The sequence below is a fragment of the Odocoileus virginianus genome, chromosome 25, assembly GCF_023699985.2.
Source record: "Odocoileus virginianus isolate 20LAN1187 ecotype Illinois chromosome 25, Ovbor_1.2, whole genome shotgun sequence".
Lineage (NCBI taxonomy): Eukaryota > Metazoa > Chordata > Mammalia > Artiodactyla > Cervidae > Odocoileus > Odocoileus virginianus.
In genome coordinates this window covers 43,282,747-43,297,543 of record NC_069698.1, presented here as the reverse complement: position 1 = coordinate 43,297,543, position 14,797 = coordinate 43,282,747, and the positions used below count along the sequence as shown (strand labels likewise).

The following is a 14,797-nucleotide window of genomic DNA, read 5'->3' as shown; positions in this document are numbered from 1 at the left end:
TATACTGTCCTGCCTAACCATATAGTGAAATAAATTATTTGAAGAAAGTGTGGATCAGGAGAACTCAAAGGAATCATCATCAAATTCAGGCCTACCCTACCATATTAGGCTTCCCTGATAACTCAGATGGTAAAGCATCTGCCTGCAATGCGGGAGACCCAGGTTTGATCCCTGGATTGGGAAGATACCCTGCAGAAGGAAATGGCAATCCACTCCAGTACTCTTGCCTGGAAAGTTCCATGGACTGAGGAGCCTGGTGGACTGCAGTCCATGGGGTCGCAAAGAGTCGGACATGACTGAGCGACTTCACTTTCACTTTCTTTCACCATATCAGGCTTCCCTGGCGGCTCAGACAGTAAAGAATCCGCCTGCAATGCAGGAGACCCAGGTTCAATCCCTGGGTTAGGAAGATCCCCTGGAGAAGGGAACAGCTACCCATTCCAGAATTCCATGGACAGAGAAGCCTAGTGGCCTACAAACCATCCATGGAGTCGCCAAGAGTGGGACATGACTGAGAGACTAACACTTTCAGTATTTTTCTACCACATCGGGGCAAATTCTAACATGTGATCTCTCGGCATGGGAACCTACCTTGCCTCTAGCTGACTTGATAATTCGGCCTTGGCTTTCTCAGCTATGAAACTGGGAAGTTCATCTAGACAATCCATGAAGTCCTGTCCTATACTAATTCATTGGTCCTAAATAAAACTAAAAGGTAAAATTACTCAACTGTCATATACCATCTATTGCTTTTTTTTTTTTAATCATCTTCAGGCATTTGAAATGTAGGTGTAGGGACTTCCCTGGTAGTCCAGTGGTTAAGAATCTGCCTTCCAATGCAGAGGATGCAAGTTTGATCCCTGGTCTGGGAACTAGATTCCATCCCAGCAGGTCAGTTAAGCCCATGTGCCACCAATGAAAGATCCTGCATGCATCAGGATTACAACTAAAATTCGATGCAGCCAAATAAACAAATGTTTTAAAAATAAAATGTAGATGTATACATCATCCTAAGTAGAACTATAAATACACACACCACAAAATTATACACGATGTACTCATTAATGCCCAATGATAAACATGTATCTTCAAATTTCAGAACTTAGGCTGAATTAATATACCTCCAAAAGTGAAACCATTCAATTTTCAAAATGCAATAGCATTTAAAACTTTCATATTAATTGTTGGCAAATGTCCACTCTAATTGGCATGGTCAGACCAAAAAATTAAAAAAACCCATTATTCTAATTATAAAGCAATATGGCTTTTCTGTAAAATATCTGAAAAATGTATAAACAAACATAAAGAAGTACTGTGTATTTACTAAATTAGGATCTTAAATACAGTTTTACTTCCTCTTAAAGAGAACAAGAGTATTTTCCTGTATTTTTAAATATTTTCCAGACATGAATTAATGACAATGATACTGCAAATGATGAACCTACTACTGCTTTAAAACTAGATTTATCATATTTTAAGAGTTATGTAGAGCAATATGTGACTATTTGGGAAAATTATGAAACAGCCAGTAGTTAAAATTTCAGTAGTCAAAAGTAGCTTTTTAAAAAGCATGTATATGATCTTATCCCCCATTATGAAGTAGCAAAGCTTTTGCAAAATGAACTTCTCTGAGGTAAAATTTACTTACAGTAAAACATACACATTTTAAGTGTACCATTAAGTGTACAGCTCCATGACTTCTGCACATGTGTACACCTGTAGAAGAGCGACCATTATCAAGATATAGAAGATTTCCATCACCCCTCAAAAGCTCCCGCTTAACCTTCTGTCATCAATTTCCTCTTCCTACCCCCAGGCAATCCTTGATCTGCCTTCTGTCACTACCGATTAATCATGCCTTTCTAGAATTTCACATAAACAAAATAGAACAGTGATTTATTTGTGCCTGGCTTCTTTGCTCAGCATATTCTTAACAGACACTTATCTGTGTTGTTGCATACACTTCAAATTTTCTTTTGTTGCTGAGGAGTGTTTCATTGTATGGATAGATATAGCACAATTTGTTTATCCATGGATTACTTTCAGTTTTCCTTTCCCATTTTTCCTTTTAACTGTATATCTTGTGGATTTTTCCCATCATTTTAAAGTTTGGCTATAACATGCAAATTTATTTAAATGTTCTACCTCTGTTGGACATGCAAGCACTTTACCATGTTTTAAAATGATAACCAAAAAAAAAAAATGATAACAAACATGGTTATAAATATCTTCATAAACTCAAATATTAACAGAATCTGATCTGGGAATAGGATTCTTTTAATCTTTTAATGGTTTGGAAATATTTTCACTTCTTTTTTAGATTTCAAGTCTGATGTCTGCCTGCTTCTTTTTCTTTTAAAAAATCTTTTAAAAGTAAGAGATCTTTTTAAAATTATATACAAAAATTTATATGATTTTAAAGTTATGCAATTTCAAATATGTCTCTGGGATACGTATGGGACGTGATTCTTTTTTTAAAAAGTTCTTGGAACCTGCTCACCATTTAAAACTTTTTTTATTGGAGTGTAATTGCTTTGTAATGTTGTGTTACTTTCTGCTGCACAATGAGGTGAATCAGCTATATGTAAACATGCAGCCCCTTCTTTTTGAACTTCCCCCCTCCCCACCCCACTCATTTAGTCATCACAGAGCACACAGCTGAGCTCCGTGCTGTAAAATAGGTTCCCACCAGCTACCTAATTTACACAGGATGGAAGTTCCTTAAAAAACTAAAAATAGAACTACCATATGGCCCAGTAAACCCACTCTTGGACATAAAGCATAAGAAAATCATAATTTAAAAAGACACACATACCCCAATGTTCATTGCAGCACTATCTACAATAGCCAGGACATGACAGCAACTTAAACGCCCACCGACAGATGAGTGGATAAAGAAGATGTACATGTACACAATGGAATATTACTCAGCCATGAAATAGAACAAAATTGGGTCATTTGTAGAGATGTGAATGGGTGTAAAGTCTGTCTTACAGAGTAAAGTAAGTCAGAAAGAGAAAAACAAATACTGTACATTAACACACATGTCAAATCTAGAAAAATGGTGCAGATGAACCAATTCGCAGGGCAAGAATAGAGATGCAGACATAGAGAACAGATATGTGGACATGGGGTCAGGGAAGGGGAGCACGAGATGAACTGGGAGATTAGGACTGGCATATATACACTCTCCATTTTAACTCTGAAAATTCAAATATTATAGCTCGGAATGTTTTTTTTTAATCTCTTTATGTTCGTTTCTTCTAAAACTGCTTCGAGCTTGCATGTTATTCTCATATTGGACCTCCTCTATGTGCCTTGATACTTTAAAATATTTTTATCCATGATTTCCATATCTTTGTATTCTCTATGTTACCAATATGTTCTCTATTGACTGAATGGTCTAAGCTGTTTTTGAAAGTGAGCATTTTATAATTCTACTGTGATTTAAAAAAAAAAATCTCAAGCCAAATTTCCAGAAACTCTTCTATGCCCTCCAATGCCATGCTCTTAAGGTTTCTTATTTCATATAAATTTGTGTATACATGTGTATATATGTATACACATATACATGTATCTACTTTTAAAGTTTTTCCTTCAAAGCTACTACATTTCTTTAAATGGCTTGATATCACTCTTTATCTTTGACTGTCAATTGAGTAGGGCCTCCTAAGCACCTGAGTATTTTAAGGCAGAATTTCTTTTGCAGTAGTGAACCAGTAGGCAAGCATTATTTGGTCAGTTGCTTGAACTGTACGAGGAGAAAGCTCTTTCTTCTCAAGAGTAAGCTGGGAAAGGCTACTCTGACCTTCTGGCTGCAATGGCAAAACCAGCCCCTTCCAGAGCTGTATGCAATAACCATGCAGGAACAGGTGCCTCTTCCATCACCAGCTGCCCATTCCCACTCCAGACTCTGGGTCCAGCCTCATTTGCAGAATTAAGCATCATTCAATTCCAAGAATCCTTCATACCATCTCCAGCTCTGCAAATACTGACATACACCTGTATCTTCTTTTTTTAGAACTTGACATCCTGTATATCTGGGATTTCCTCTATGCTCCAATCATTCACCCAGTTGCTTAAATATTGCGCTCTTTGGCAGAATGTTGAGACCAGGTAGAGACCTACTGGACCAAGAGATGAAGTTTCTCAAAAACCAGGGATTAAATGTTTGGATTTAATTTAAATCCAACAGGGCAACAGGAATCCACTGAATTTTAAACAGGTGAATAAATGTGATTAAATCTGTAGTTTAAGAAGAAATAATCTAGATTCAGTCTGCTCATATCCCTGGGGGCAGGAAGAGTGGCTATAATGGAGACTATAAGAGCCTAGATTAGGGCAGAAATGGAGGTTAAAATACAAATACAGCTGGGTGGGGATGGGTGTACAATCAGTGGTACCTGGTGGTAGACTGGTTATTGGGGCTGACGGAAAAGAAGACACTGACCAGGATTTTTGGCAAACCTGGTGGATGATTAACTCTCCAATGATGCATAAAACGCAGTGGGCCATATTTGTTTTGGAGATGCTGTATCCTTGCACCGTCTAATACCCATGTAGCAGTATATTTATAAATTCCTAAAGAAGGACTGACTAAAGAGTGTGCATTTGAATTTTGATACATATGGCTACAGTGCTGTCTTTTAAAACTGATTTGGGGGTGGGGGTTACCTAATACATGAAAAATGATGTCTTGCTGTCATTTTGATTTTTACTTTTTAAAAAATTTTTTGAGAGTAAGAATGAACCTCTTCTAAGTGTTTGGAAGACTAGAAGACAGTTATCCATTAATCTCCCTGCTCAATTTTCTATTGGTGATTTTCTTTTCCTTATAATTTTTAAAAGCTTTTTATCTAGTGAAGAGATCAGGTCTCTGTAGCCTAAGCATTGCAAATATTTTTAACAGTTAAATACCTGGCTTGCTATCTACAGAATGTTTTAATTCTTATGTAATCAAATTGCTCAATTATTTCTTCTGTGATTTCTGAGTTTTTAAATAATGTTTAGAAAATCTTTCTCTATTTGATAGTTATTTAAATGTCACCCTCTCATTCTTTTACCTAGTATTTTCATGATTGTATCCTTAAGCTTAAATATTTAATTCATATAGAACTGATTTTGATGAAAGGAAATAAGACTTCACAGATGCCTACTCATGACCCTAAAACATTCACTGAATAACCCATAATTTCCTCCTTTATTATTTTAAAATAATACTTTTTTTAAAACCATGAATTAAATTTCTGCATGTATATCTCTATTTTTGAAATCTCCATTCTGATCCATTGAACCTATCTATTTTAGCGTTGATCAAACTGTTTCAGTTATTGTGATGTTATATTTATTATCTATTGAGGCTTATTCCATTCCCACTTTTTTTTAAACTGATTGTCTTACTTGGTTATTTTCTAAATAGACTATAATTAGACAGTTTTGAAAAAAAATAGATATTTTTATTAAGAGAAAGTGAAAATTGCTTAGTCCCGTCGGACTCCTTGAGACCCTATGGACTATGCTGTCCATGGAATTTTCCAGGCCAGAATACTGGAGTGGGTAGCCAGCTTCCTTCCCCAAGGGGATCTTCCCAACCCAAGGATCCAATCCAGATCTCCCACATTGTAGGCAGATTCTTTACCAGCTGAACTGCCAGTTTAATTTCCAGATTTATAGATTAATTGGGGGGGGGGGGGAATTCTTACCTTTATTATGTTTAATTTTCTTAGTCAAGAGACTCTCTATTCACTTATTTGTGTCTTTTCTTCTCCTTTGTGTATAAAATTGATAACTTTCTGATTTTTATTTGCATGAGAGAAAACTATTGATTGTTTAGTCAACTCTAGTTGTCTGTCTTTGACTTTCCACATAAAAAAGCATATCATTTGCAAATGATAATTTCCTTCCAGTTTTTATGATTTTTTTCCTCTTTCTCTTATCTAATTGCATAGGTCAGTAACTCCAGAACAGTATTAAATAATAGTGATGACAGTATGCAATCTTGTTTTGTTTTCCCTGACTTTACTGGAAATGTTTTAGGTGTTTAACAAATAACAAAAGCTTTACCAGCTTTCGACAGAAAAAACCATACACTGTTTCTGTACTTTTCAGTTCTCCTAGGTTTTCCTCGTTGGTTTTCTTCATCTAACATCTTCAAAGTTGGAAACTCCGTCCATTTGTGTACAGATAAATTACAAAGTTTGGGGAACATCCATTACTCCAAAGGAAAATCTGTGGAGTGGAGGGCAGGGCGATAAAGTATATTATTGAACTTCGTGCCGACAGTCAGAGCAAAAGGTTAGAAAAAGTTCCTTTAGGACAGGGCTAAGCTCTGAGAGTCACTCTATAGAAGGAAGAACCGGACCGTGGGGAGGAGTCGGGGCCACCTCCGCCCCCAGCCTCGCGTAGGTGCCACCCGCGAAGATGAAATGTGAGCCCGGGTGGCCGAGGACGCTGGATCCGCTGCTCAGCCTGCCGCCAGACCGCCCCGGGGACAGACAAAGAGACCTCGGCCACCGCGCAGCCCCGCGCGGCCTGCCGGACTCCCCACGAAGGCTCCCAGCGCGATGGCCGGGTCACCGCGCCACCCCGCGTTCCAGAGCGCTGCCCGCTCCATCTGATCGCCCCCCGGCGCCCGCATCCCCTCCCGGTGCTGGGCTCGCCCTTGGCTCGCAGCCTTCTCTACAGACCGGTTCTGCTTGTCCTTCTGTCCTGGCGCGCCACCTCCGGCCACCGGCCTGGATGGACGCGCGGAGGGTGCCCGGGTGTCCAGGGGTCTTGCTTCCGAAGTTGGTCCTGCTCTTTGTCTGCGCAGGTCGGTGACCTAGGGCTGCGGGAGCGGGGGGGACTGGAGCTCCGGGCGGCGCTGGGGTCACAGGCCAGGCAGCGCGGGTTGAGCGGGGCGCGGTGGGCGGTCAGAGGCTGGGTGGTCCCCGCCGGCAGGGGAGAACCCCGCGCGCGCCAGCCCGGGGCTCGACCTCCACGCGGTTCTGTTTTGTCCCTTTCCTTCCACGTGTCCTCTTCTCTCTCTCTCTTTTCCTTTCTCTCCGCGGAACAACTATTAATACCCCCAACCCCACATTTAAGGGATTTTTTTTTTTTTTTCATTTTCTGGATAGGAAAGCACCTGAATTTTTTTTTTTTTAAGCACCTGAAGTTTAGAGGTATCACTAAGATTTTCAGATAAACTGGCGACTTTTCAGTAAAGGCTACCGCTGCCTTATTCCACCTCCACATGCTGAATATTCCAGATTTTTCCTTTCAGAAACCAACCCAAAAAAGCCATAGACTGGTGTTTTCATTCTTTAGAATTTGATTCTCAAGTATGGTGGACAGGGCAACTGGAAGCTTTGAGTTGAAATATACAGTTTTCAAGAGGCATAAATTCACCCAGCGTCTAATTTGTTTTTGCTGAGCTTGTTAAGCCCTTGTTTATAGATGAAGAGTATCTCATTTCCCTCATTCTAATTTTTCTTGGCTAGAATTGCTAGCTAATATTTGATGTAGTGAAGCGGTTTTCTTGTTTTGTGACTGATGTGAAGCCCAAAATGGTCTTTCGTTAGTTATTCAAGTATAAAGTTAATTGCACATGCAGTTTTCCATCTGCTTCATATTTTTTAAAAACAGGATAAAAGCAGAGTTTTTGTACAATTTTTCATGTCTCTGACTTCCTATAATAAAAGCCACAGGCTTACCTATGACCTTGCAATACTAAATTTATATATAGCACTGTGATTTACCTTTTGATATTTGCAAAAATAATGGCACCTGAAATGAAGATGATCTTCAGTATTCTTACCTGAACATCAACAGAATTGAATTTCTCATTCAACCTTGGGAGAAATGAGTCACGATGATAACTCCTGTAGAAATTTGCACTCTGTTTAAAATGTAAATTAGTGGCCGTCTGTGAGTTGTTTCAAAGATATTTTATTGTAAGGAAAATGCTGACCTTCAAATACAAAATGCATAAAATAGGGAAAGTACTTTCTATTTAATGAGAGTCCACATCATAATGTGCTTCCAGCACTTACTTCTTTTACTTAAGTCCTATAAAGTTTGCAGAATTTGAGAGTCTAACAGAATCAATTGCATTAATATCATTTTATATTAAAATCTTTTCATTAGATGATTCAGAGCAGTGACGATTCTTTTCACTTCCACTGTTTACCAAAGAAAACAGAAATGAGAAAATAGAATACAGCAAGTGAAATTTTAATACCTTCACTCATCTTCAACCGCATCATTGAACAACTTTTTCTTGTTCTTTTGTCTATTTTATTCTCTTTGGTGAGCTGAAGCTTCTGATTTTCCTTCTCTTCTTCCCGTTCCCCCAATGTTAAGTGCACACCCCACTCCCCCAACCCCCAGGATTCAGGGAACCCAAGCAGCTGGCCAGCAGGGAGCTTGATCAATGTAGAAGTTTTTACTCCACTCATTCCCTCTCTCCATCTGCATCCCTCCTCAGTACATTACAAAGCCATAACTCACCAGTGCTAGGTCAGCTTATCACCTTTGATAAGAAATGATTAGCTAATGCATTTCTGATACTAATTCCTGAGCTCTTTATTCAGAGGCTTCTTTATGCTTGCAGCATTGACTCAACTACTGTTAATTGAGTGAGGTATGCTGAGTGATGCCTAGGACAGAGGTCATACTTTGAGTATTGTCTGGAAGATAAACTGTGCCTGTTACTCGACGTTATAAAAAGCTGTATTAAGGAAGACAGACAATGGTGTACTTTAGGTATTCAAAGGAGGAGACTTTACTGCTGACTTAGGAGTATATGCTCCATGAAAATGATGTCTGTTTCTTTAACATAATATTCTCAGAGACTAACAAAATACCTGACCCATAAGAGGAGCGCAATAAATATTTACTCAGAATTTGAATTGAGGAGGGTTTTTAGGATCTAAACCTTTTAGAAGATGAAATAGGATAGTGTATGAACAAAGACAGAAATCATGAGAAGTGTAAAAACAGACAATACAGTTGGGTTGGAACTAAGAGATAAGGCTGGAAGTGAGAATTGGGATGAGATGGGGGAACACTACAGAAATAGAATTAATCCAGAAGTGAAGTGAAGTGAAGTCGCCCAGTCATGTCCAACTCTTTGAGACCCCATGGACTATAACCTACCAGGCTCCTCCGTCCATGGCATTTTCCAGGCAAGAATACTGGAATAGGTTGCTATTTCCTTCTCCAGATCTTCCCGACCCAGGGATTGAACCCGGGTCTCCTGTATTGTAGGCAGACACTTTACCATCTGAGCCACCAGGGAAGTCCAGGATTGATCCAGACACCCTGTTAACTGCATTGCCAGCTACAATGGGACAAAAACCTGTCGATGCGCTGTCCACGTATGTGTGTGTGTGTGTGTGTGTGTGTGTGTGTGCACGTGTGTGTGTGCGCACGTGTGTGTGTGTGCGCACGCACGCATACTCACTCATGTCCACCTCTTTGCGACTCCATGGACTATAGCCCACCAGGCTCCACCGTCCATAGAGTTTTCCAGATAAGAAAACTGGAATGGGTTGCCATTTCCTTCTCCAGGGTATCCTCCTAACCCAGGAGTCAGACCCAGGTCTCTTAAGTCTCTGACATTGGCATGCGGATTCTTTACTGCTGAGTCACCTGGGAAGCTGTCCATAACCTGAATTATTTTCCCCAAAGAAAGTATATTAAATACAGGATCCATTTGTCAGCGAAATAAAAGCAAGGTTTCTATACCTGAAGCATTATGTTTGACTTTGGAGTCACTTTTGGAAAGAAATCCATGGGAGTGTTTATATGATTATCTAACTCCCACTGCAGGCTACAAAGGCAGGATTTGGCCAAGGTTTTAACCTTCCTGGCCTGTGCAGTGATTTCTGTCCCCTCCCTTTCCTTCCCTTCTGATCCTTAGCTGTAGATTACAAGAGCCAATTCTGAGCAAGTGCTTGGAGCCAGATGCTTTCCTGTTCTACACATTGCTTGAGAAGGGAGTGGGGAGGCTTCTTCCAGATCCTGCCTTAAAGTCACTGAAAAAAATTGGAACTGGCTAATTTTCAAGAATATTAACTTGAATATTAGTAGTAATATTATTTATCTTCTGAGGGCCATTGGGATGTTTCACGCTTTCACAAGTGAGAAGTTGTCTCCATATTGTCCAAACTGTGATCTTTATAGGATTATTTTCAAATGAACCGGAGAAAGCAAGTAACCTCTCAAAAGAAGTTTGAGGTGTGATTGACATCCAGGTTTGGAAATGTGATTGTGAGTGTATTTGTCATGCTATTAAATCTTCCCTTTTCAGTTATTTCAGATCCCTGGGTCAGGAGGATCCCCTGGAGAAGGAAATGGCATCCCATTCCAGTATTCTTGCCTGGAGAATTCCATGGACGGGGAGCCTGGCGGACTACAGTCCATGGGGTCGCAAAGAGTCAGACATGACTGAACGATTAACACACACTTTCAGTTGTTTAATTCTGGGAAACAGACTAAAGTGCTGGAAAATGCCATTAAAATAATGAACAGTGTATGACAAGATCTAGATATTTGCTGCAGGTATAATCCGGCTTCTTGGCAACAAGACTTGGGGCTTGGTTTCCTGAAACATTGACTCAAAATATTTTGATAACACTGTGTCCTTATAATAATAGTAATTGAATCTTTGATAATCATGGAGAGCTTAATAAGATGTCTCTGTCTTGGGTGTCGTTCAGAAAGGATCCCGTGAAGCTACTGAAATATCATTTGTCCTGCTCCACCAGAGTAAGGCAGGGTGTCAGCTCTCCCACTATCTGAATGACTTTTAAGTATACAAAGCAGAACATCCCAGCTACATGCTTGACATAACTGAGCAGTCTAAATATTTGAATTAAACAGTACTAAAAATGAGAGCTATGGAAATTCCCTGGGAAAATGGTAAAATAAATTGCAAAAAGCATACACAGCATATTAATGCAAAAAGCATTAATGTCAATAAATCATTAGATCATGTTTCTGTCTTCAAAATTTTTAAGTGGATTTAAGTAGAGTTACTGAATCTTACAAAGGTGATTATTTTCCCCTTTCATGCCTTCTTACCACATCCTTGAAGAAAACATTAAGGTTTTTTCATTTATGAAGTAGAAATAAAATTGAGGGAAAGAAAACATGAACTTTTCGCTTATTCCACAAAGGTCATGCATTATTGATAGAGGTGAATGAACTTTGCTAGTTTTTGATCACATCAATTTGTAAAGAATCATTTTGTCAGGGAGGTGATTTAAAAGCCAAAACTATATTTCCCTCTCTAGACAAATCAATTACATGGACCTGCAGGCATAAATATAACATTTGCACTTTTATATTATGACTTTGACAGGAAAACAAAAGTCTTGTATAATTTTTATAAGAATTATTGCCTTCAGAGATTGAATTGGAAATGACCTCTTTTGTGATTTTTGAATGTGTAACTCAAATTATCAGCCTATACTTATACAAGTGTTCTTACGTGTACCTGAAACTCACATATTTATATGAGTATATTTATATTTATAAACTCACTCATTATAATTTATACCACTGATTATAACTGATTGCAACTAAAAAATAGGGCTTCCCAGGTGGTGCTAGTGATAAAGAACCCACTTGCCAGTGCAGGAGACATAAGAGACTCAGTTTTTATTCCTGGGTCGGGAAATCCCCTGGAGAAGGAAATGGTAACCCGTGCCAGTATTCTTGCTTGGAGAATCCCATGGGCAGAGGAGCCTGGTGGGCTACAGCCCATGGAGTTGCAAAGAGTTGGACATGACTGAAGTGACTTAGTGCACACATAGCTAAAAGATAGCCTTCACTTGTTAAATATAAATCATTTAGATGAAATAAAGAATTTTTTTATAGGTAGGGTAGCTTTTATTCAACATTTGATATAATTTTCCTTGCCAAAAACATGGGGAAAAGACAATAATTTGGTTTTGTCAGCTCCGGTATGTCCTTTTAAATCAGAAAATACTTTCCCCTTCACATAGTGCTGTTTCATAGCTTATTGATTCATAAATCTGACATTAAACAAACTCTTAATTATTCACCAGTTCATTATCTATAGAAACTTTTTCCCACAACTGACTCCAAATGGATTGACAGGATATGCAGACTCATATGTGTTACCTTATGTATGCACGCTGTAATTATGAAGACAAAAATGGTAGAGAAAAGCATATAATGCACTGTCATGAAAAACATTCAGTATTTTAAAATGATTTCCAGTTTTTATTATTCATGTCAACACTTTCCGTCAAATATATTTAGGATTAACACTCTGAAGTCAAAAGACTTTATCATTTAAAATTTATTGTAGGAACTCTGTTGACAAATTGAATGTCTGATTGTTTGGTTCACTCATTCTCCCTTCATTGTCTCTTTCAACCCACTCTGACTACCAGTTATGGTGCTTGATGCAGGAGGTTCCAAGGATGGTCTGTGCCTTTTCTAGATTTATGTTTGATAAAGAGGAAGGGAGCTTCCCAGGTGACTCAATGGTAAAAAAAAATCTACCCACCAGTGCAGGAGACTTGGGTTTGATCCCTGAGTCAGGAAGATCCTCTGGAGAAGGAAATGGCAACCTCCTCCAATATTCTTGCCTGGGGAATCCCGTGGACAGAGGAGCCTGGCGGACTACAGACAAAAGACTCAGTCATGACTTAGCAACTAAAGAACAACAAGGAATTAGTTTAAATGTTTACAAATGTTTTAGAATTCTGAGCACTTTGAAAATCTAAATGCACTAAAAAGTGGTCATTGATCGATTAAGATGTAAAATAAAGTAATTTTTTTGTAAAGCTGCGATTTTAGAATAGTAACTGTGGATGTGGTTTTTATTTTGTAGAGGATTGCCTTGCTCACTGTGGCAAAGACTGCAAATCTTACTGCTGTGATGGAACCACGCCTTACTGTTGCTCCTACTATGCCTATATTGGGAATATTCTTTCGTGAGTATTAATCACATTTGGCAATATTGATACTCTCTCCTTTGCCCAGTTATGTTTTCAAAAAGTGCTAAGTTATAGTTTTGAGTAGGAAATTTTAAGATTGGTTGTTGACATAAAATCCTTACTGGAGATTCTAAACACTCATGACAGTCTAATGTGTCATATTTTTTTCACTAAATGTATAAATTAATATACAACATAAATTGCTTTTATTAGAAGTTTAAAAGATATTCTTTTATTGCTTTGTTTGTATTTATGATAATAATAATAATAATATCCTAAGTAGATCATATTCATAATATCGGTCCATTTTTTAACATTGTTAATGACATGTTTTTATCTGCTTTGTTTAAAGATTAGAAGTTGTCATTTAATGATAACCAGTTTATTTTGCCATCCCATGTATTTGTCAGACTCATCCAGTAGATATCAGGGGAAAGAGACTTTATAAATAAAAAACAATTGAGACATGAAAGGTCAGTTTTTACCTAAGCAACTTCAGGCAACAAGATTAGAGCCTAAGAAAAGCTAGGTGGCAACAGTGTAACCTGATAAGCAACTACAAAAATCAGTGAAACATAAAACAGAGAATATGTTAAGCATTTGTCTATAATTAATTAAGAATTTATTTTAGAGATGCTCTGGGTAAGGGAAATGGACAAGCAGAAGCTGCCTGCAGGGTTGTATGTCTGAGAACTGTGCAACTCTGTCCTTCTACACACACCTTCAAGGTGAGAAATAGAAGACAGAGGATTAGGAACATATGAATTTCACCCAGGGGAGACCATCACTCAAGGCTTTCAGGAGTCTGCTTCTGTCCTTCCTACTTTGTATTTTTCAAGTGACAATCAGGATGATTTGAAAACTGTTCTGTTGTGACTTAGTCTGTGTTCTATGAAGGCTTAAGTAGAGCCAGGAAAGATCCCTCACTGACGTGCGTGACCAAGGTCTGTAAATCATCCTCTGTTTCCTGAGGACAGGAAACCTGGCATAGCATACACTTTTTAGACGCAAAGTGGGATTGATTTTAGAGATTATGTCTCCCTGAATAAGGCCAGAAAGAATCAGAGTTCAGGATATTTTTGAAGATTGTCATGGCGATGGAAGAAATGTCAGGTTGTCATAAAGACTGATGAATAGAATTTAAACATTCTTTGAGGTCTGTATAAATTCTAAATAAAATGTTCGAATTTTTCCTCATTGAAGACTTGCTAGAAAAACATTAAGTCCCCTTACATTTAGAGAATGGTAAGAATCAGTTCAAATACCTTAAGTAAAGACAAATAATGATGTTCCACATTTGTATATCACTTCGTGCTTTTTAAGTACTTGATTACTAAATTCAAATTTTATTTTTGAGTGGTCTTCACATGCCAGAGGCTGCTTGTTCCAGGTAGATGTGTGAGTGGGCCTTGTAGGTGGTATAGGTTTGAGCAGCCTGGAGTCAGAATGCCTCTGTGACTCTTTGGTCCTCTGGCACCTGGCCCAGGTTTCTGCCCACTAACTGCATCATGGCATGCGTTGAACTATTTCTCACCTCATAGATACCTCCACCCTGATCAATATATATAGAAGACATAAATAGTTATTAATCAAAGTACTTAAATATTTTTAAATTTACCATTGGGCTTTACATGTTTCAATATCTACAATCAGATTCTTCTCCTTTTTTTTTTTTTAATGGTACCTGTCCTTTGAACTAATTTCATCACTTGGTAAAGAATTCATTGAGTTATATATTTATCTAGGTTTTTAGGGCCATGTACTTGTTATGTTTGAAAAACAGAATTGTGTTCTGTGGATGGCGGAAATAAACACAGATGGCATAATATTTCAGGCAGTTAAAC

At 38.3% G+C, this 14,797-nt stretch overlaps 1 protein-coding gene across 1 annotated transcript in view; it reads left to right on the top strand.

Annotated features, from left to right (window-relative positions):
* The first annotated feature begins 6,357 nt into the window (after positions 1 to 6,357).
* Positions 6,358 to 14,797, top strand: part of CYYR1 (cysteine and tyrosine rich 1) — a 126,961-nt gene continuing 118,521 nt past the window's right edge. The window contains exons 1-2 of the mRNA XM_070455113.1: positions 6,358 to 6,811; positions 12,848 to 12,950. Coding sequence (XP_070311214.1) covers positions 6,421 to 6,811; positions 12,848 to 12,950 — 494 coding nt within the window. The 5' untranslated portion in view covers positions 6,358 to 6,420. The remainder of the gene's footprint in view (positions 6,812 to 12,847; positions 12,951 to 14,797) is intronic.